Below are 25,204 nucleotides of genomic sequence, written 5' to 3'. Positions count from 1 at the left end.
GGGAATAATTGTTTAATTATACGGGGATTTGATCGGGTTTGAAAACGGGGTGAAATTTCACGAAAATGGACAAAGGAATGAAAAACAGTACCCTTATTGCGGGCCGCGATAACCCTATTGCGGGCCGCAATGAGAGTAGACAGAGGGAAATTCGCAGAGTAAAATCCAACCAGGTCATTGCGGGCCGCAATAAATTCATTGCGGGCCGCAATGAATGGATGCAGAGGCCAACCAGGTCATTGCGGGCAGCAATGAATGGAGGCAGAGGCGATTTGCAGAGGCTGGAAATTTTGGAATTTGTTGCGGGCCGCAACAGCCCTATTGCGGGCCGCAATGGGTTCTGAAAAATACTGTTTTGGGTATAACTTAGCCAAATTAAATCAGATTTGAACCAAACTTGTTTTAAATCAAATCATATGATAATTTGACTAATCTGGGCCGTCGGTTAAAGGATTTTCATGAAATTTGACTTCTCCGAAATAAAATTTTCCTAACCTCACACAACGCTCACAGGGGGCTGCCGCCCCCCTGCCACCCCCCGCATACTCCTAGAATCAGGCCCACATACATAAACATAACAATATATATATATATAAATCCGCATAGGCGTCCGCATACCGCATATGCGGTATGCAGTGGTCTTCGGCATGCATGAACAAAACCGCATTTTAAAACAAAACTGCGCGACCCCCTGTTCCGGGGTGTGACAATCACAATGAAATGATTGATTGAAAATTTGCTAAATTTCGTGCAGCTTCTAGAACATATCAATGTTTGATTGAAATATTTGTCAATTGTCAATTGTCAATTGGTAGTATATACCTTAAAAAAACACGACCTGGTCACATTTCCACTGCAATAATTCCATGTAATTAATAGAAAAATAGATCCACTCCTGTAATTTAAAGATAGGATCTACGGAGATATCTATATTGACTTATATTATATTATATTTAACCTCGATCCCATTCGCGTGGTATCGTTTAACTTACCTTAATTTATTCAATAAAAAAGGAGAAAAAAAAAGAGCAAGTGGAGGTTTGGAGACAAATTAATTGTTTTTGTTTATTATAATTGAGTTGAGAAGACCCCAATTAGAATTTTTCTTTTCTTCATAGTGCGGATCAAACCAATATATATTTTTGTTTATTTCTAACTTTTTGGATATCTTTTTTTAAAAACTTGTAAGTAGCTACCAAGGTTCGTGAGGGGGAATCGAACTCTCGACCTTTGGGTATAACAACTCTAGGACATTTTCCTAGCCAATTGTGTTACCTCCCCTTTCCTAACTTTTTGGATATCAAAACTCAAAAGGATGTTTTTCTGAGTAGACAACATGGTATTTTATATATGCTGACTATATATGAAGGTTCTATACTTAATTAATAAATAAACCAGATAATGCATGGCCAATTGATAATTGCCTAGCTTTCTATTTGATAAATGCAATTGGATAATTGATCGATGTCATACCTAATTTATATATGTTGAGAATTGAAACCGTGCAAAGGTAATTGGATGTTGGGGGTTTATTTATTTATATATATCATCAAAGCAAAATGACATTTTGCAAACTAAATTGAATGATTCTCGATCTTACCTGAATTATTGGTTATTGGTTTGTTGAGGTGTTTAATTTCTTTCCAAGAGTTTTATTGTGCTACGTTTTAAATCTTGTCATCTTTTCCTTAATTTTCTATCATTTTTATCCTTTTAATTTTCTGAACATATATAATTTTGCAATTGTAGTTTTTGTTTTTGTTTTTGTTTGTTTGAGAAGTCCTTCCTTTGATTTCTGCTAGCTAGTGAGGCATTCTGAAAAGTCAGCTCATGAAAATTAAGAAGCAAAGAAATAACTTGAATCACACAAATACAATTGATGTCACAGCTGATGATATATAGTACATGACTACATGCTAATATTTTCATTTCAAAAAAAAAAAGACTACATGCTAATATTTGATTTACCATGCACGCCGTTGACACTTTTACATATTAGTTCTCGAGGAATGCAATTTCTTACAAGTCTTGGATGTGTTTTGTTTACCACTGAAAATACCAGATTAGCATAATTCCCTTATGTACAATTTTACCCCAATAATTGAAATAATTAAACGAAAGCTAAACTTGAGTTGCTCGATCTCTTAACATAATAAATTGAAGAATACCGATAGAAAATAAATTAGAATAAATGACAACAGAAATTAATTAATGTCTACCAAAAGCAGTCATGTACTAATTAACAGTCTAACACCGAACTGTACCGGCAGCACCATTTTTAGATCGGATTTGTAATATATACACCAATACCGAACTGTACCATCTGATTCAAACTAGCTAGCAACTAACCAGCACCATTTTTAGGTTTAATTTTTGTAATCGAGGCCAAGCTCTCGCCAAATTTGATAAAGATTCAATAGTTATATAGAACGATTAGATTAGATTAGTCATTTTAGCATTTATTTATGATTGCAAGATTAATAGACAAATGTCACACTACATCTCATTAATTAGATTAAAAGCCAAACAAAATTAAAGAAGCAACTTCCATTAAAACTTTCTCGGACATCTCATTAATTATTACCACATGTGAAAATGACTTGCGCGAAATTCAACCAAAAATTTAACTCTTCTTCACAGGTTCACTAAAATTAACTTACCATAACAATAATTACAACAAAATCTTTTGGGTTTTGACAGTAAAGTTTGTCACCTTCATTGATTCATTCCCTTAAACATCTACAAAAAAAAAAAAAAAAAATTCTCAGCTCTCTTATTGAGGCTGCACAATACAGTCTTGGCAAAAACAAAGGCTGCATGTCAACCAAATCCGCAAGGATTTCTCAACTTATACAAATGCCAAACCCCAAAACATCCTCATAGACCATAAAAGGCCTCATATTCACATAAACAAAGAAACAAGATGAGCTAATTATTCTCGGGACACTCCAAATTTCCCCAAATCACACCATCAATTTGGACCCTCCACAGCTCACAATCCATGGATGCTCTGCACACAAAAAATAAATCAACAAATAAGTAAATTCCAAAATTCACCTATCTCAGTCAGATTTATATAGAAAAATAAGATTATAAGGAGAATTAAAGACTAAATTCATGGAACTTACTTAGAGCTTGCTCAGCAGAGAACCTCCTGGTGACATCTCGCGAAAGCATCCGACGAAGCAAATCCTTCGCCGTTGGCGAAACCCACCCGAATTTCCTTGTTGGAAACCTAAGGTTAGCACGCAACACAGCTTCAAAAATGTCCCCTGCCGACTCCCCATCAAAAGGCGCCATACCGGACAACATCATATATATCACCACACCGGCACTCCACACATCCACTTTCTCGCTATACTGCCTTCCGGCAATCACCTCCGGAGCAACATAGTATGGCGTACCCACAATCCCTTCCATCTTTTCCTCTCCGTCCAATCCACCAAACCACGCAGCCGAGCCAAAATCAGTCAATTTCAACTTCCCGTCCATGTCGAACATAACATTGTCGGGCTTCACATCCCGATGCGCAACCCCTCGACGGTGACATGATGCGATCGCTTCCAACAATTCAGCGGCTAGAGCTGCCGCCTCAGGTTCAGGCAGCGGCGCGTCAGAGGAGATGCGGTCAAGGAGATCGTTACCAGAGCAGAGGTCGAGTACTAGATAGATTGACGACTCATCTTCAAACGAATCATGTAAGGAAACAACATGCGGGTTTCCAGACGAGGCGATGCGATGCAACTTTGATTCGTGCTCAACGCATTCACGGTCGTAGGAATCCGCAAGAAGCGACTTGTTGATGAATTTGACAGCGAGAGATTCACCGGTGTGGCACGAGAAGCAGCGAGAGACGGTGCCAAAGCGGCCCCTGCCGATCTCTTGTCCGACCTCGTAGTGTTTGTTGAATTGCTCGATCATGAGATGTTGTTTCTTTTGTTGTTCTTGGGTTGTTGGTAGTTTGAGGTAATTAAGAATGATTAAGAATGAGGGGTATATATAAATAAACGCAGAGCAGGAGAAGGCAGGGCACACATGACATGACTGATGACACCTACGGGTTTCAACTAAGAGGAAGTTTAAGATTCTAGAGGAATATTCTATTTCTAATTTTTTGGGAAGGTCGGTTTGATCCGACGGCTAGAATCATTGTGTATTATGAGACAATTGACGTCAGCCATGAGCAGAGCCAGAGGGGAGGGGTGACCTTTGAATTTGATTAGGGAATAGTTTGCTTGTTTTCGAAGGCAATTGAAAATTTGGGATCTTTTGCAATAAAAAAGGCATGAATTGTGAGTTTGTTGTAAATAATATATAACTATACAAAAATAATGTTGTGAATATTTTTATCCTATTCGTGACGACGGTCTAGAAACAAATACGTACAAAAGAGCAAAAGATATAAAAATCAACTTCAAATATTGTACGCACAATCAACAAGGATTCGCTCTTCTGAATTTCAGAGAGAACATGTTACATGCCAAGTTGCCAACACTAATTCATAAAGTGGAGTTGTACGTTGAATTGCAATCGTCACTATGAACATTGTGTATAAAAGTATCGGTAAATTTTACATGGTTATAAAGTTGTGTATATTTCTCTAAAAATAACACCATTTTAAAAAAGAAAATTTATATACTGTCTTTTAAGTTAAAACTGTCTATCAATCATATATATTTTTTTTTTCAAAAATATGATTATTCTAGATCTAAATTTATACCAAAAACACTACATTGACCCATATAAATAAGATTTACAATTACATTAGATAAATTGTTACATAAAAAACACTCTAACTGAAAAAATGAAAATACAACAATAAAAACCTAGATCTGAGAATTTATACATCATAATGAACAATATCTAAGAAGAAAGATATGATAAATTAGTACAAAATCAAAAATTAAAAAGTAAAAAATCTTAATCGGAAACTTCAATTCAAGTTTTGAAGCCCTTTCCTTTCCTTTTTAGCCCACAATTGAGATTCAACGCTGAATTGGGGTTGGAAATTGGCCCTTGCAAGTTTTTCGAATTAGGGTTGATTGACGAAATCGGACACTCGAGTGAAAAGTTATGCCCGTTTGAAGTTTATTCATATCTGATTGCATTTTCGTTGAAGACATCACCTTCCTTACCTTATCTCTCACTCTAGCCTCGTCTGTTTACAAGAGATGCCTAAGAGATATACATGTACATGAGGTAGATAGAGATGCATTATAACAGAAAAACACGAATCAATGACGTGAACTTTTTTGTGTTTTTTTCATCACACACAGATCATACAATAAAACCGTGTATGATTACCGGCAAGATTTTTTTTCTGAAAAATCACGCAGACCATTAATTCATACACGGTTGGTAGAAAGAAAATTTTGTATAATTACAAGTATGATTTTTTTCGAAAACTTCTGCAGAGCATTCATACGCAATTGGTATAAATAAACTATGTACAATTGTTGAAGCTAGGTCATTCACACTGATTAATTAGAATAGTACCTACACAATTATTTCAAATTGTACACGATTTCTTAATAAGAAAACACACATGAATGTTGGAGCCCATTTATACACGGTTCTACTCTAATTAACCATGTATGAATATTGAAGTTCATTTTAAACATACACCTTCTTGCTTTACACACATATTTCATGAAAATTTCTCTCATATGTGTATGATGTATTGTGTATGATTAGCATTTTTGTAGTAGTGCAATTAATATGCAATGTCATGGTACAATTCGAATAACATATCCGACACAGTATTGATTTGGTAATTCTTTAAAATTTTAAAGATATTACGATTTGTCATTTTATATATAATTAATTTATTATTTTAAGGTATAAGAATGATATACTATTTTAAAAATTGAACCGAACTTAATTTCATATTTTAACAATGTTATCAATCATGCAGTAATTCAACACAGGAACACCTAAAAATTATATTATTTTAAGAATTTTTATATCTTATGCACATCAAATGCATATTTTTAAAATTAGAAGTTAATTAGAAACGTTATATAAAAATCATTTGATTATAAGTAAAAAGAAAGAAAAAACAGAATGAAAGGAATAAAAATATATACATAAACAGAATTATTTTTTTCCTTTAAAAAATATAATATTTAAAGACATCACTGTATAGAATATCAATTTTCCGGTATTTAGGTTTCTGAGACGTGGTGTAATTAAGATTCTTGTGATTTGTGTGGTGCTTTTGGATTTGGGTATGGACCCGATAAAGACCTGTGATTTTGTTGCTTAATTGTGATTTGTGTGTTGCATCTTGCATGCAACTGCTGCTCTGATCGATAGATTATATTAGTTTGTGGATCAAATTAAATTTTTAAATCATCTTCACTATACGTACTAGATTTTGAACATCCAACATCTCACACCAAAAATAATTTGTTAGCCACTGAATCAAATATTGTCTTGCTTAGTACATGTTATTTATATTTTCTTTACCTATAGGAACAAACAAACAGTTTCTTAATTTGGTAAAGATTTGTGCTTTCACGTAACATTGAAAATTGCTTGATTTGTTGGTAATTTGAATAACGTTACGTGGGTGCCAAAGTTTGAAATTAGTACTATTTCATATAATATAATATAATATAATATAATATAATATTTAGATGAAATCGTGCACAAACCGGCGATGATGTATTAATATTTAATTTAAATAATCCAAATTGGCTTTTTCCGATCTGCGCCCCAGTTTCATTACATCCAAATATCCAATCCAACCACTTATCACAGGATATTCTCTTGTGGATTCTTTTTTTTATTTATTTATTTTATTTTTTATAGGGAAAGGAAAACCTAGCACTGGCTTTTTCTTGTGGATTCTTAGTTCAAAGATTGACTATGGAAATATATATGGAATAAAGCCTTCAAAGTCTAATGTCGCATTTACAAATATATACATCAGACATCACATATATATTTACTATAATTAAGAAGCATTCAACGCCATATTAAATGTTACGAATTCTTATAATATAAAATAATACTTGAATACTCACACTTCAAATGGAAATTTGGATTATATATTTATAGCTAGAATTCATTCTTTTGAGCTAATTAAAGCAACTATAATTTATTTTGAATGTTCTCTCGAAGAAAGAAATTAAAATTTATTAAATACAATGTTGGCTTTTATTATAAATAATAGGTGTATATTTTTCCTATGCCCATAGAAACTTTTAAAATAGCTAATTTTCCCATCAAAACAACCTAATATCCAATATCCCTATACAAACTTTACATCATTTCTTTTATCCCCTAATATCTATTTAACTCTTTATTTCATTATTCTAAATATTATTTTGACAAATATACCCTTCCTTCTAAATCTCCCTTTTTTTAAAAAAAATTGGCAGAAGCTAGCTGCCAACGTTGTCTCCCTTCTAAATCTCTCTCTCTCTCATTTTGTTTCCAGACTCTACAGGAGTACATATATTAATTGTTGCTCTTTAAGACAGAAGAAGGCATCAAGGAATTAATTTAATTAATTTAGATATCAGCAGGATAGGTCAGGAATATTTCTGACAAAATTGCATTGCAATGACCCCTAGCTAGGCACCTCCATCATGCATCTTATGGGCAACATGAATGAGTTCAATGTTTAGAATATAAGTATATATATCATTAACTATTAAAGTTTCATGCTAATCACAGTGGTTCTTATATATGTTGACTGTTACAATTGTTTATATTCGTATATGGATTTGGATCTGAATGATCGAGCCGTATGTTCAAAATGTTGATTTAGTAGAAGCAAATCCATATGATAATGAAAAGTCGTTAGAGATTTTACTAGAAGTAATTCTAGCGATCTCGGTAAAAGCAGTTAGACTGAAGATCTCACCGAAGACCACAAGATAATGAAAAATCGCTTGTTTTTACATAATTTGTCGATTTGGTTCATAAAATTTAGTATTTTGGTTTACTGAATTCTAATAAGAGGTTTACAGACACTTAGAAAGTTGCGGCGATTAGTTTGAGGAAATTCTGGAAATTGACATTTGAGGGCAATCAGTCGATTCTTTTTTACAAGTTCATAAATTTAAAATAGACAAAAACAATGTTAATAACGCATTGGAAGAAATTTTAAGACGCCAAAAAAATATATGATATATCATACATAGCTTTTTTTACAGTTTGTTTTTAAAAAAAATGTGCACGTACGGCTTGCTTTTTGAATTAGTCCGTGAAAAGAAAGTCTTGACAAAAAGTCCGTGAAAAAATGTATACCAACAAATGGGCGATCACTTTCTTTTTTTTCTAGCAACTTGCAATTGGATGCTGGGATGGGACTTGGGAGGTGTTTGATATGCCGTACCAATTAAACCAGAAAACCTATATATATATACGGAGCAGCAAAATTACGATCACACAGAAAGAAAATGATGATCATCATCCATGACGTCCATGCTATTGTCATGATGTGATCATTATTCTTTCTTAAATTTGTTTTATAACCTTCTTTTTAGGTACAGGCGTCAGCATTACAAACTTTATATCAAATCCTCTCCCTGTGACGACTCTAAACTATATATGTATTATCCTTTAGTTTAATGAAGTGGGACAGGACAGGTTATATATATATATATAGAGAGAGAGAGTTAGGCTGGGGTGCTATGGATAGCATAGTGGCCTCCCGTGCTACGGTTCAATATTCGAGTTTTCAAAATCCAAACGGTCGATCCGAACCGTTCATCTTATTCTCCATATTAATATCTGCTTGGAGACCAAATTTTATAATTTTCTGAATTTTTTTACTATTTATTAAGCCACTTTGAAAATCGCTAATCCAACGGTTTTACTGTTTTGTGCAGCCACCGTTGGATCAACAATTTTATAAAATACTTAATAAATAGTAAAAAAATTCAGAAAAATGTAAAATTTGGTCTCCAAGTAGATATTAATATGGAGAATAAGATGAACGGTTCGGATCGACCGTTTGGATTTTGAAAACTCGAATATTGAGCCGTAGCATAGAGGCCTCTATGCTATCCATAGCACCCAGCCTAACTCTATATATATATATATATATATATATATGGAATATGCTATCATGCTATGCATAGCATAGAGCCTCTCCATGCAACACTTTGGATTTCGACTTTTCAAAATCCTAACGGTCGATCCGAACCGTTTATCTTGTTCTCCATATTAATATGTGTTTGGAGACCAAATTTTACATTTTTTGGAATTTTTTTACTATTTCTTTAGATTTATTGAAAATCGCTGTTTTCAGCAAATCTGGACCATAAAAAAACAGCGATTTTCAATAAATCTAAAGAAATAGTAAAAAAATTTCAAAAAATATAAAATTTGGTCCCAAAACGACTGATCCGAACCATTAGATGTTTAATCCATATTGAAATGTGCTTGGAGACCAAATTTTACATTTTTTGGAATTTGTTTACTATTTATTAAGCATTTTAGAAAATAAAAATACAGCGTGAAGTAGAAACGCGTTTTACTTCGCAACTCACCGTAGTCCACCTCTATATATATATATATATATATATATATATACATATATATTATCGGTTTCAATAATATAAATAATAATAATTAAATTGAATAATAACATTATTGGGTATAATTAAGCATAATATTATTGATGCATAGTCATATATAGGTCTAGAAGTCTAGATATATATGCCAGATGAAATTAAGAACGCAAACCTATTGCATGCTTAATTAGATGTGCTTCTCATTAGTCATTAATTATCAACTATTTTATTCAATTATTCACAAAAAATTATTGACGCTTGTCTTCATACCGACATTAGATTAAATTTATAATTAGTGGTTTTAACTTTTTGTTCACTCATGACGCCCTTCTAAGCATATATAATTTTATGAATTTACGAATAATTACGAGTAATTTATAAATTATTATTGAATACTGATGGGATGACAAACTATACTATTTAAGGACAACCTCAAACCAATAATTGCAGACACTTAATTTCCTTATTTAAGTAGCAATTAGAGTTGGACACAATTTTTGTGTTGACTAAGAAATACCAAAATATTGAAATTCTTATCGATCGATCGCTTGTGGAAAACAGCTAGCGCTAGCTGTATTTAAATTAATATGAACGTTCATATTATAAGCAACTGCTTCTATCATCTCCAATGAAACTGTGACTAGCAGCAGCTAGTCTACCAAAACAAGAAGGAAAGAAATAATTAAAATAAAATAAAACTATGCACCACAAATTGGCATTCGATCACTTTCTCGTTGGCTTCTTGCAATTGGTTGGATTTCTTATGATCCGAATAGTGTGCAAAGAAATGAAACCGGGGACACAGACGAACCCGTTTACTGTTCGGATCTTCAGTGCCAGTCAAATACCAACCAAACAGTATGGCGGATCATCAATGGCATTTACCTACGTTGTTTTATTTTTACCTTTATTTTCGGGGTTTAGATTTTCAATTAAATGACTAACTATATATTAATTAAAATTAAGGAAGGAAATTATTTACAATCATATTTATTTGAAAACTGTACGTGTGACAATCGATATTAATTGCTTAATAAAATAGTCAAATTATATGAGTCGAACTAGGTTTTCTTAAGCTTATGAAGCCATTTAATGATCTTAGCTCCAAAATTAACTAGATTAACTTCAAATGATAAATTTAATGTTGGGTTTCGGGGTAACCAAAACTCGTTTAGGTTTAAGCTGCGGAATGACCGTAGAACAAAAATTTCTAAGGGCAACTTAAGCTCAGGATTAAACGGGGTATGTCAGGAAATTTTCCAAGGCGGTCCACCTTCAGTATTCCTTTGGCATCAAAACCCAATTTAATCCTTTTACAGATCTACTCCATGATTGATTTCTAAAACTTTAATCTACTTACCAATTAAATATATTAATATAACATATTTATACCTTGTTTCCAAATCACAGTTGGAATGCAGACCGAGCGAGTAGAGCCTCACCAGGGAAGGAATCGACTTGGAGTATCACACATGTGATACCTCTATTAGTTATCCACCAAGATTAACCGGAGAGTGGTTTATTTATTCTGCCATAAATACTATAAATTGCGGAATTCTGCAGAAACACTATTCACCGAAATAGGGACAGATTAAATATATTTAAGACTCCAAGTTATTTCGTTTCACTTAAAAGCAAAACAAGAAATACCGCAGAGTTTGCAAAAATATATTTTTCCGAATCTTGTAATAACCGAAACCGGGGAAGAGAGAAATTCCGATTAACGAAGTAATCAGATTAACATGTGAATTAGTAAGTTTTCTCTCTACCCTCACCCCTCTATTTATAGTGTTTTGAGGAGGTTCGCAAAAGACCGAAATACCCCTCAAAACAAATCTATTTACCAAAAACCCTTGACACCTCATCCTTTAATATGTGAAAAGACCAAAATACCCCTTCCACACCCTTCCACACCCTTCCACACTCTTCTCCATGCTTCTACACCCTAAGGTGTCATGCAAGGTGGCATAGGTGTGAAATGACCATTTTGCCCTTGGCCCATTAAGGCATGAATAGTAAAAGGCTTTGATTTTGGGCTTTGACTTTGGGCCTTTAATTTTAATTAAGGCTTTGATTATTTTGGGCTTTTAAACCCATAATTCAAATCCATAATTAACAATTAAAATTCCAAATCATATATATATAATTGTCATGTACAATTATATTTCTTTTCGGTTCTTGTTCGGTAACTTTTATACAACGTAATGTGTACGTTTATAAATTAATCGTTGTTTCTACTTGTCATTCTAAATGACATTTATAATTTAATTATATCACGTATAATTAATTATAACCATCTTAATATTAATTATAATCAATTTATAATTAATCAGTAAGATTCTCCGAGTAGCTCCTATATGGTGTGACCTAATAGGATCTATGTTATGTTGGTAAACAGAGTTAAAACTGTTTTAACTTCTGTTAGTCATGGGTGGCATCTGGCAACACATCATGACCATCCAATTACACAGATGATGCTGTACTGTACAATATCACGATCCAGTAAACAATTTACTTGTGTTAGTTCTTCTGCCTCATAGCTATCAGATCAGTTTCAAGGTAGCTGTGTGTCATCCTTGGTAACTGTATCTTTTCTTGATCTTGAGTAGATTATCAAATATAATTACTCTTGTAATTATACCGCATGCAGATAATCTTACTCTATCAAGGGGCCCAGTGATGCTATAGCTCGTATAGAGATACGAGGGACAATAGTATTTTTGGTAAACTATCACTTCCTCAGCTAAGATATACATATGGGAATGCTACCGTTATGACTGCTTTTTACGGACAGCGATAGATAACAATCACACATACATATTTCTCAGTGAGAACGATAAATACCTCATACTGTAGAACGTGACACTGAATGAAAACATAAATGACACAAACACAATTCTATTTAATGTTTCATTCGGGGTCTGTCAAATACCATGTTCCTAGAACATGTATCTATGTGATTAAAATGACATCTCGTGTCAGGTGGTTTGTAAAACTTAACCATCTTTTAATCCACATACTAACCTTATCGTGGTAATTAGTGTTCCTGCTAATTACCTTGGTCAGTGACTTTTTAAGAGATCATCTATATTATGGAGTTTCACAATTTCAGTCATGAACTCGAAATGATCCATAAATTCAATAATACTGAAGGCAACAAAATGATATATAAATAAACATTCAATTCATGAACAAAACTTTATGATAAATTATCGTATTATTGACTTCTAGATTATTACAAACTAACATTTAAACCTTTTAAACTTTATCTAATTAGCGAGTTATACCTTTAAATTCAAAATTTATAAATTTTCAAATTAATTTAGCAAAAGTCGAAGGGGTAAAAAAATAATGAAAAATAAATGTACTAAATTAATTTATAAACCTTCTTTGTTGACCATTTAACTTTACACAAATTGATTCAAAAATTTAAAAAATTTGTATGTAAACACATTACTCATTAAAGTAGATTGGTTTCAACTGTTTGGATCAATCGTTTGAAGTAATTCCGATATATTTAGAGTTAAGCTCATTAGTCATTTGAGCTTAGTGAGCTTAATATATTCAAAAAAAAATTTGTTTGAAAGTTCTATTCAAATTATATAGAGTTGGGCTATGGTAATTTATGAAGTAAGGTAGAAAATATTTTTCAAATTCAAACAAGCGACCCAAATAATTCAACGTGATCTTCATATGAAAATGTAATTAGAGATCAAATTTTTATTGTTTAGAATTATTTTACTATTTTTTCGATAAGTAAAAATTCATGAATCTGGAAGTTTACGTACCATTAAAAAATATAGATTTTCTAGCTATTGAAAGAAAAGTAAATAAATTGTAAAAAATGTATAGTTTGAGAATAGACTTTTTGAACTTTTGAGAATAAAAATACGTACGAACAATAGGAAAGAGCCAATTAAGTTATTATGAATTAATATTTAAAAAAAATGGAAATGTATATCTAGTTGTTCTAAATTTTATTTACTCGATCCTCTGGTGACAAAATGGGGAAGAGAGAAAGTTAGAAAGATGGCATGGCTAATAGTATAGTAATGACACGTACGATCGATGTCGATGTGTCATCAAGGGATTGGTTGTAAGGAAGCATCGATCATGTGTGTTCTACAAAAAGAACCGTCAGAAGGAGCCAACATGTGTTAAGCTTAATTAAGTGTAGTCAACCAATTAAGCAACTCCTTAATTATATAAGAGAGAGGGAGCTGGTCTCTTCCTCTTCCTCTTCCTCTTCCTCATCCTCATCAATCATCATCCATTCATTTATTTATTCATCTCAGCTGCTCAGCACTGGGCTTTCTCTTTGGACCAGCTTGTTGCATGGCGACACGTCGTACAATTAATATAAATGACAAAACGAAATGGTGTCTGCTAGTCTGCTACTATATATATATATATATATATATATATATACGGTCGGTCGTACGGTAATACCATTTCGTTGGTCGGACACAAAATTAATTTTGGCTGGTTCAGATTATTTTCACCTCCAACGGAAACAAATTAACAATTGATGAGACTGATCACCTTAATTAGTTCATATTTCCAAGTAAATTCATGCGACGTACTTTAATTTCACATTTACATAAATATATATGTGCATATTAATTTTCAAATAAATTTAATTTTTATAAAATAATATTCTTACAGTCTAGTAATTTTTTTGTCCACAACTCTGAACAGTACTTATAATTACATATATATATATATATAAGAAGAGAGAGATCGAGAGCATGCCATGAAATGAAAGAATATGAAGTTATATATGAACCATGCAGGCCACTAATCACAATATGAATGGATGAGAATGTTGATGAAAAGTTTTGAAACTTAATTAAGTTTGCTAGAGGAAATCAATTAAAGATGGAAATCAGAGTTAATAATATATATATATTTTGATAATTAATTAATGTGGCCCCCATACTACACCGAATTAAATAAATTAATCTGGACCGTAAAATTGTAGGCCCCAGAATACTTATCCGCAAACCGCAATGCATGCATGATACCACTGTGTGACAGTATGTACTGTTGAGACCTTTTACTTTTAGTAAATACTAAATAGTAATGCCGACTTGAAAATCACCACATTGTCTGTACTGTACTGTACCTGTTGCTGTCTTGCTGATTGTGAATTAGGTACCGTACATTTTATGAATGCCCGCAAATGTACCACATTATGATACTCGATCACTTTCTTTCTTGGCATCTTGCTATTGGATATTTCGATGGATGCTTTAAATTAAATATGACCCTATAATATGGGAGAGGGGGGTGTCCGATGGGCATCGGACACAAATAGGGTTCGATGAGGGGTTTAAACCGTCGGATCTGCTTTAGGATTCGTGTGTACGGATTTTAAAGCAGACGCGAAATTGCGAGTGCGAATCTTAAAGCAGATCCGACGGTTTAAACCCCTCATCGAACCCTATTTGGTCCGATGCCCATCGGACACCCCCCTCACTCCTATAATATATATCTGTTCCGATCCTGTCAACAAATGAAACCGCGAGGACAAATTTCCCTTGGTATTTCTTAATTATTATTATTATTTTTTTTTTTTTTGTGTTTCTGTGGAGATAAGTTGTGTAATGTTTCATTCTTTGAAAGGTTACTTATCACTATGCTCCAGTCTGAGTCCGAATCTCCTAAAGTAACTCAAATTTTGAGTTTGTATCTGAGACCGTCCCATTAATATTAGATTAGAACCAAGGTCCTTTTAATATTCGTGCCAGAGCAGATTGAATTAATGGTCTGGATCTAAGCTCAAAATTTGAGTTACTTAGTTAATTAGGGAATGAATCCAAATTCCTAATTTAAACCGACTCTTGGGTTCCTTCTTGTTTCTTCAATTCATTGAGGGGGTAATAACAGCAATTAATTAATAACAGAAAGAAAGAAAGGGAAAGACAGAAAATAAATAAATATCATGAGATATTTAGATGTGAATATATATGTCATAAGGAGTTATTTAGGGGATCAATGGGTCCAAATGATAAGTGCATAACAAAAAATGTGAAATGATATATATATATATATATATATATATAATATACACGGTTGAAAAAAAAGAAAGTTGTCACTACCAAGCTTTAAAAAAAAAAAAATGAGAATCCAGCAAACCACAACTAAGCCACACAGAAGACCAGTTTGCAACGGCCGCAGAGTACCAAAAGTTACTGATGAGTAATGAGTTAATGACTAATGAGGGTGTGCATATAACATATTGCAATGCAATCAGTGTGAAACCCACGCGAGTCCACGTGCTCGTCACCTGCCAGCGTGGAGGCATCTCGGCCATGTGTGCCGAGGTTACTGTAGTAAACAAGGCCGTTTCCATCAAATATAGCTAATTAATGATTCGACGAGATTTCAAAAACTTCTTAATTCTTTTTGCCTCCAAACATTATTATCTCTATTTTCAAAGTATGAGTCGGGTTAAAATATCCCATTGATTTTGTGCTCCATCATGCTTCAAACATTATTATCTCTATTTTCAAAGTATAAATAATCGATCCGAACCAAGCTTCTAAATAGCGTTTATAGCGGTGTAGCGGGGAGACCAAAAAAAAAAGCTTTAGCGAATAGCGGAGCTATAGCGAAAGCTATTATAAATAGCGTTTTTTTTATTTTAAAAATTATATTTTATATTTCTACTAATAGTAAAAAGAGTGATGCTTCTATGGACATAAGGTCCTATTTGTAAAATGAATATATTTTTATTTTCAAAGTTCAAACAGCCGATCCGAACCGTTCATCTTGTTCTCCATATTAATATATCTTTGGAGACCAAATTTTACATTTTTCTGAATTTATTTACTATTTATTAAGATGGGTATAAAAATTATCAAATTCAGACCATTGAATTTTGTACCCATCTTAATAAATAGTAAAAAAAATCAGAAAAATGTAAAATTTGGTCTCCAAGCACATATTAATATGGAGAACAGATGAACGGTTCGGATCGACTGTTTGAACTTTAAAAATAAAAATATGTTCATTTTACAAATAGGTCCTTATGTCCATAGAAGGCTTTGCCTAGTAAAAATGTCTCATCAAGAAAAAAAAAATCAAATTAATTAAGAAATTCTAATATTATTCATATTAAACCAATACAAAGTTCAAATTGTCATTCAAAATATCCCTAATTCAAAAACTATCAATATATTTTATATTCAAAATATACCACTACCATATATTAATGCATGATACAAAATTTAATTGATATAGCGGTATAGCCCGCACATGTTCCATTGTATTGATATAGCTTAATAAAGTAAAAAAAAAAAACCAATCTAGATATTAAGGCCCATTAAAATTGCAAAATCATGTTTTCAGAAAAAAAAATTGCAAAATCATAACCCATGTAGCATAGCGGACCGCTATTACCGCTATTGCCGCTACGCGCTACGCGCTATAGCGGACCGCTATTACCGCTATAGCGGTCGTAGCTTGATTAGCGCAGTTTTTGCCCGTAGCTTAGCTTTCTGGGTCCAAAACCGCTATAGCGGCGCTATAGCTTCGCTATAGCTAGCTATTTAGAAGCTTGATCCGAACCATTGAACATGATCTTCATACTAAAATGTTCTTGGATAATTTTTTTATAATTTTTATAATTTTTTACTAATTGTTTAGAGCGATACAAAATCACTATTTTTTATTGGTCCAGAAAAACTGTATTTTTGTACTTGTCTTAACAAATAAAAAAATAATAATAAAATATAAAATTTTGTATCCAAACACATTTTAATATGAAGAGCATATTTAGCGGTTCAGATCGACTTTATAAACTTTAAAAATAGAGATAATAATATTAGGACATAATGAAACACAAAACCAATGAAACATTTTGACCCTACTCATTAAATATAACCCGCTTTAGATAAAACTGAAATCTTCAGATATATACAGAGGAAGAAGTACGTACTCTAATTGATATTTATGAAGTGTTTTGAGCTTTTAAGCTTTTTAATTATGCCACATCATCAACATTTTTGTCTATATGATTCAATTTTTCTCTTGACATATTTTAATCGATCGGATGGAGGCGGTAGTACATTTAATTTGGAGAAAAAAAATTCTGAAATAGTATTTATAAAAAAGTTCAAAGTTCGAGCTCCGCTCACAAATTTCATAGCTTCTGCTAAGATTTTTTTTTTTTTAAAAAAAAAGACATACTTTAATCTGATGACTTTTATATAACGTTTCTCTCCGAAATGTAACTCTTAAAACAATTGTGTTGTTTATCATTGCATGTCTTCAATTATTCGAAAAAAATAATTATTAGTGTACAACATTTCTAAATTTCTATACCTATTATTTTATTGTAATAACTTACATTTTATTTAGTAAAATTTTCTTTCTTCGGAACAAGCTCCAAAAACAAAAACAAAAATCCTAGTTACTTTAATTAGCTCAAAAGAATTCTCTCTATAAATAATCCAAGTTTCCATTTCAAGTATATGTTGGTAGGGGTGTCAATGATACCTTTTTAGCCGTTTATCCGACCTGTACCATATTTGATAAGACAGATATGGGTAATATTTTTTTTCGTTAGCTTATTGGGTATGAGTATGGGTATGGGTAAGAATTTTTTTTCGTTAGCTAAGCGGGTAAGGGTATGGCTAAGCACCAGATGCATATTGCCTCTATGCATATTGCCTCTATGAGATCGTAAATAGAGGTGATGTAAAGATATGTAGAGTTGACACAGTCAGCAACACAGCTGATCCACTCATGAAACCTCTTCCTCAAGCCAAGCACCAGATGCATATTGCCTCTATGGGTCTGAGACACATAGGAGACTGGCTATGAGTTTTTTCTTTAGATCTACGAGATTTTTAGAATACTAGAGATTTGTGTAACTAGGGCCTACGATGATTGGCTCCTAGCTTAAGTGAGAGATTGTTAGTTTGTAATAATGTAGAAGTCAATAATACGATAAGTTAATCATAAAGCTTTGTTCATGAATTGAATGTTTATTTATATATCATTTTGTTGCCTTGAGTATTATTGCATTTGTGGATCATTTCGAGTTCATGACTGAAATTGTGAAACTCCATAATATAGATAATATATACTCTTAAAAGGTCACTGACCAAGGTAATTAGCAGGAACACTAATTACCGCTATAAGGTTAGTATGTGGATTAAAAGATGGTTAAGTTTTACAAACCACCTGACACGAGATGTCATTTTAATCACATAGATACATGTTCTAGGAACATGGTATTTGACAGACCCCGAATGAAACATTAAATAGAATTGTGTTCGTGTCATTTATGTTTTCATTCAGTGTCAAAGTTCTACAGTATGAGGTATTTATCGTTCCCACTAAGAAATATATATGAGTGAGTGTTATCTAACGCTGTCCGTAAAAAGCAGCCATAACGATAGCATTCCCATATGTATAACTTAACTGAGGAAGTGATAGTCTACCAAGAATACTACTTGTCCCTCGTATCTCTATACGAGCTATAGCATCACTGGGCCCCTTGATAGAGTTAGATTATCTGCATGCGGTATAATTACAAGAGTAATTATATTTGATAATCTACTCAAGATCAAGAAAAGATACAGTTACCAAGGATGACACACAGCTACCTTGAAACTGATCTGATAGCTATGAGGCAGAAGAACTAACACAAGTAAATTGTTTACTGGATCGTGATATTGTACAGTACAGCATCATCTGTGTAATTGGATGGTCATGATGTGTTGCCAGATGCCACCCATGACTAACAGAAGTTAAAACAGTTTTAACTCTGTTTACCAACATAACACAGATCCTATTGGGTCACACCATATAGGAGCTACTCGGAGAATCTTACTGATTAATTATAAATTGATTATAATTAATATTAAGATGGTTATAATTAATTATACGTGATATAATTAAATTATAAATGTAATTTAGAATGACAAGTAGAAACAACGGTTAATTTATAAACGTACACATTACGTTGTATAAAAGTTACCGAACAATAACCGAAAAGAAATATAATTGTACATGACAATTATATATATATGATTTGGAATTTTAATTGTTAATTATGGATTTGAATTATGGGTTTAAAAGCCCAAAATAATCAAAGCCTTAATTAAAATTAAAGACCCAAAGTCAAAGCCCAAAATCAAAGCCTTTTACTATTCATGCCTTAATGGGCCAAGGGCAAAATGGTCATTTCACACCTATGCCACCTTGCATGACACCTTAGGGTGTAGAAGCATGGAGAAGAGTGTGGAAGGGTGTGGAAGGGGTATTTTGGTCTTTTCACATATTAAAGGATGAGGTGTCAAGGGCTTTTGGTAAATAGATTTGTTTTGAGGGGTATTTTGGTCTTTTGCGAACCTCCTCAAAACACTATAAATAGAGGGGTGAGGGTAGAGAGAAAATTTGCTAATTCACATGTTAATCTGATTACTTCGTTAATCGGTTTTTCCTCTCTTCCCTGATTTCGGTTATTACGAGATTCGGAAAAATATATTTTTAGATTCTGCGGTATTTCATGTTTTGCTTTATTAGTAAAACGGAATAACTTGCATTCTTAAATATATTTAAATTGTCCCTTTTTTGGTGAATAGTGTTTCTGCAGAATTCCGCGGTTTACGGTATTTCTGGCAGAAGAAATAAATCGCTCTCCGGTTAGTCCTGGTGGATAACCAATAGAGGTATCACACGTGTGATACTGCGAGTCGATTCCATCCCTGGTGAGGCTCTACTCGCTCGGTCTGCATTCCAACTGAGATTTGGAATCAAGGTATAGATTGTTATATTAATCTATTTAATTTGTAAATAGATTTAATGCTTTAGGAAATCAATTATGGAGTAGATCTGTAAATAGGATTAAACGAATCTTCTTGATTCATTTAATCCGTAGCTTAAGTTAGATGTAAAAATTTTTGTTTTACTCTTTCCGCAGCTTAAGCTAAATAAATGGGTTTGAACCGTTCCTCGAAACCCTACACCTAGAACTTGTATCTATGTGATTAAAATGACATCTCGTGTCAATGGTTTGTAATACTTAACCATCTTTTAATCCACATACTAACCTAGTAACGGTTAATTAGTGTTCCTTCTAATTACCTTAGTCAGTGACTTTTTAAGAGTATATATCATCTTAATTATGGAGTTTCACAATTCCAGTCATGAACTCGAAATGATCCATAATACAATAATACTCAAGGCAACAAAATGATATATAATTAAACATCCAATTCATGAACAAAGCTTTATATGATAATTTATCGCATTATTGACTTCTAGATTATTACTAACTAACAGTCACAACGGTAGGTCAATCGGAATGGTTTGGAGTGTAACGGTGGTCACTGTTGATAACGGTAGATGACCGTTACAATGGTTCCTACCACAGAAATCCTCTGAAAGGATTAGCGTTCGGTGACGCTAAAACCTATTTTATGCATCGCAGAATTTGTACCGGATTTATTTATTCCATTGTAACGGTCACTGGACTGTTACAACGATAGGCCTCACTTAGGTCAATCTCAAGCTTATTTTACCAATCTTACATATATGTTATTCTTAATCTTGAGTTAATGATTTTACTATCCAGTGTCTTGTGCCTTCATGACTACATCCATGATGTTATATTGCAGTGTATTAATTCATTCTTGATATGTAATTACTAGTCATTCACTTGTCATGAACCTGCACAGATACTAAAGAAGAAAACTGTAAAATACAATTATGTATGTTTTGCAAATCTAGTCAAACAGATAAGTTGATGACTCCCAAAAACCAACAATATAAACCTTAAAGTATTGTTTTATATTATAATAATTCATGTGTCTTTTTTTTTTTTCCTCTTGGCAATAATCTACCAAACTGCCACTAAGATCTCTAGTGTTTAGTATGTAGTTGAATGGTTTCTTGGAGTCAATATGCGATGTCTGATATATTTCTAAATGCCACAATATTGGACTTGAAAGGCTTTATATATTCCATGGTCAAACTTTGAACTACGAATCCACAAGAGAATATATATATATTTGATGATAGGCACGTGGTAGAATGAATGATAAGGAAATTGCGCAGATCTGATAAGTGCCAATGTTGGATTACTTAAATATATATGAAATATACAGATTTCAAACTTGTGCACCCACGTTAAGTGTTGAAATTACCTACAAATCAAACAATTTTCTATGCTACGTGAAAGAAAATAAATCTTTACAAAAGAAACTGTTTGTTTGTTGGAAAAAAAATATTAATATCTACCAAATAGCTGGTGGAACATCAACATAAATAATTCGGAATTTTTTTGAAGAGAAAACATGCAATGAATATTATAGAGTCACTGATTATGATTTTATTATAATTATCATCAAGTACTTTTATGTATATATATATATATATATATATCAACTCTCAGTTTCAAATCTTAGATTGAAACATCTCAAATAAAAGAGATACTTTTAGTTTTTCATTTGGAACCAACAGTACCAATGATATGATTTCAAATTAAATCGAATGTTATAAAATAGATCAATAGTTAATTTAATTTGTCCAGGATTGCTTGTTCTTAACTCATTTGTCAATCAATTAATGTATCTGCGCTCTGTCAATTAATGTATCGATGCCTAGCTAGCTAAATCCCAAACATGCATGTCAGTAGTGAGTACTAAGAGGAGAGGAGAGAAGAGAAGAGATTGTTATCAATTCTCCTTGTGCTCCTGTTCCAGAATCGAGACAATTAAGTAGTTGAAAGTTGAAAACAACACATGCATTAATATTAATTAATCGAGTCAAATCAACCCCACATTAAACATTAATTTCCATTCCCGGGCGCTGGCCCAATGAAAACGTGCAAAATAATGCAACTAAGATTTCAGTTTATTTTTAATTTTTAAAATAATATTTTAATGAATTAATTACAACTTAGAATTAAGGATGATGAATTTTTTTCTATGACTATGATATGATATGATATGGAAGGAGCCGCATTAAATTAAATGTGCTGCTTAATTATTTCATCATTTTTACGTAGTTTCTTATCGTAAAGTTACAAGTATGTAAAGATTCTCTGCATTAATTATTTCATCATTTGACTTTACAGTACAGTACGTCAAAGCAAGTAATTTACATGCATGATTCTTTTAAGATTCGTGCGAACGGACTGGATTAATTCAAACTCAAAGAGTGAGAGTGAGAGTGAGAGTGAGGTACCTTAAATTCCATCACATATTGGGTAAATTTTAACGAATGCGAATGCCATCCAGTCCAATTATCATCTTTCAATTCTTTTAAAATATTTGTTTCTTTTCTAATAATAAAATAAGGTAAGATTTGATGCTTCCGTTACAATTTGGTAGGCGAGCGAACGAGATACCCTTAATTTGGCTGCTTCCGTTACAATTTCCAACGGCTATGAGACACCGTTACTCAGAGCGGTACTTTTTGAAGAAAATATACAAGTTATACAAGTTGGTCGGATGGTGGGCCCGGATCGGAACACATCGCCTGCCCGCCTCCACAAACTAATCTATCTATCTATCAGATTCAGAGGAGATTAACAGTGGCATACTGGCATGCAACATGCAACATGCAACACCAAATTAAGGTTCTAAACATTAATTAATTTGACCAGTCTACGGGTTACAACTCACAACTCACAACTCACAACTCACAATCAACAAAATCAAATTCAAAAGGAGACCATCAAATCAACCACACGTCCTTATCGATCGATCAAAAGCATCTTACACCGCGTCTCACAAATCTAAATACCTCCAAATTCATATTCCATTTAGTCATGACTTTCAATATTAATTATAGTCAAGTCAGAGATTTTTTATTCGTTTCATTCTTCTTCTTTTTTTATATATTTTAATCAAATGACTTTTATATAATATTTCAATCTTAAAATTTAAAAAATATGCATAACATATAATTATTAAAATAATGTAATTTTTTTTTTGTGTTCCTATGTTGAATTACTGCATGATCAATAACATTGTTATCAAAATACATTATTTTGTGTATATGATTTTAATGTTTCAAAAAATATTATTTGTGCTCAAATTTTTTAGGATAAAAATTAATTATCAATTGAAATTATTTTATTCACAAAATTAACTTTTCATTTATGATATATTTTTTCGAGATGAAATCCGGAAAACAACCAAGTTAATAGAAGTTAATTGCATCAATCAAATTTGATACAACATATGTGGTAATGCTTAAAAATACTATTTATTTTTTTTAGCCTTAAGAACCTTTATTATTCCGAGATATATGTGTACATCTTAAATAGTTTGGTATACAAATTCGGTCGATAATGTAAATAATAAATATTTGTATTTTTAACTGATTCTTTCATTTTTTTTATTTATTTATATTTTTTACAAAGTAAAATATTGGATATGGCATATGCATGTTGAGAGTTAAAATGCTCTGATGTCACTTGTTGGGTAACAAAAATAGAGGTAAGCAAATAAATGAATCACAAGATAAACCAAGGCAACAAGCAAGCAAGCACAAAAAATTAGAGATGACACAAAATTTTATGTAAAAAAAAAATTTCGGAAATCAGAGATGACAGAAGTACTCGGCGGCTTCAATTGTGTGATTCACGAAATGGGCTCAAATTAGAAAAGTTACGGCTGCAACGTAACTTTGATTAATTAAAATGAAAGCAGCCAAATCACCATCGGTTGAAACCTTCTTGACCCGACCGATATATATAATTAAGAATACAAAGCAGCAGCTTTAATTTAATTGAAACCATGTATATATAACAGCATATATAACAACATCGGTTAATTCTTGATTGATGATAAAAACCATCAAAGCCAACGGTTTGATTATCTTGCCGATCGATGGTAAATGCAAAACGGGCTAGACCCGCTAATTGTCTTCAACTCATCCTACAATGCATGCATGTATTTTTTTATTTTTTTCATCTAATTATGTATTATTATCTGTTAAAATAAGAAATTAAGTTGTGTTTAATTTTTAAAATAGTACATCATTCTAACAACTAAAAGATCAAATAATTATATATAAAATGACAAATCGTAATATCTTTTAAATTTTTAAAAAAAAATTACCATTTCAAAATTAATTGTATCGGATATGATATTCGAATCCTACGATCGATGGTCATGGCATACTGGCACTGGCACTGGCACTGGCATGTAATTACAAGTTATCTCTGAAATTCAAAACAGCGAATCCTTGAATATACATACAATAAATACATCTTTGAATTTCGTTTTTATATATATATAATATAATTGAATGTATTAATTTGTTTGTAAACCGTCATCACCAGTAGACTAGAGTAATAATATTGGCAACATTATTTTTATTCTGTACGCGCGTATAGTACTTATATATTATTTATAACAAACTCACAATTCATGCCTTTTCAATTGCCTTGGAAAACAAGCAAACTATATATATAATATTCCTCTTTCCTCCCCCTAGAATTCCTAATCAAGGGTCCCTCCCATAGTAATAGTCTAATAGACTCATAGCTGGCGTCTCATCAAACTCATGAATCATCCTAGCCGTCCGATCAAACCGACCTTCCAAGAAATTGGAAATCGAATATTCCTCTAGAATCTAAAATTCCTCCGCAGCTCTGCTCTGCTCTGCGTTCATTTATATATACCCCTCATTCTTAATTACCTCAA

General features: G+C 32.4%; 1 protein-coding gene across 1 annotated transcript; it reads right to left on the bottom strand.

Moving 5' to 3' along the window:
* Positions 1–2,684: 2,684 nt before the first annotated feature.
* On the bottom strand, positions 2,685–4,013 carry LOC144557252 (phosphoenolpyruvate carboxylase kinase 2-like). The gene is made up of 2 exons (XM_078305798.1): positions 3,129–4,013; positions 2,685–3,010 (listed from the first exon to the last, which is right to left on the bottom strand). The coding sequence occupies exons 1-2, from the start codon at positions 3,919–3,921 to the stop codon at positions 2,964–2,966; spliced, it is 840 nt and encodes a 279-aa protein (XP_078161924.1). The 5' UTR covers positions 3,922–4,013; the 3' UTR covers positions 2,685–2,963.
* Positions 4,014–25,204: the final 21,191 nt, after the last annotated feature.

The sequence above is a fragment of the Carex rostrata genome, chromosome 7, assembly GCF_964058835.1.
Source record: "Carex rostrata chromosome 7, lpCarRost1.2, whole genome shotgun sequence".
Classification (NCBI taxonomy): Eukaryota; Viridiplantae; Streptophyta; class Magnoliopsida; order Poales; family Cyperaceae; genus Carex; species Carex rostrata.
This window is presented reverse-complemented; position numbering and strand designations above follow the sequence as displayed.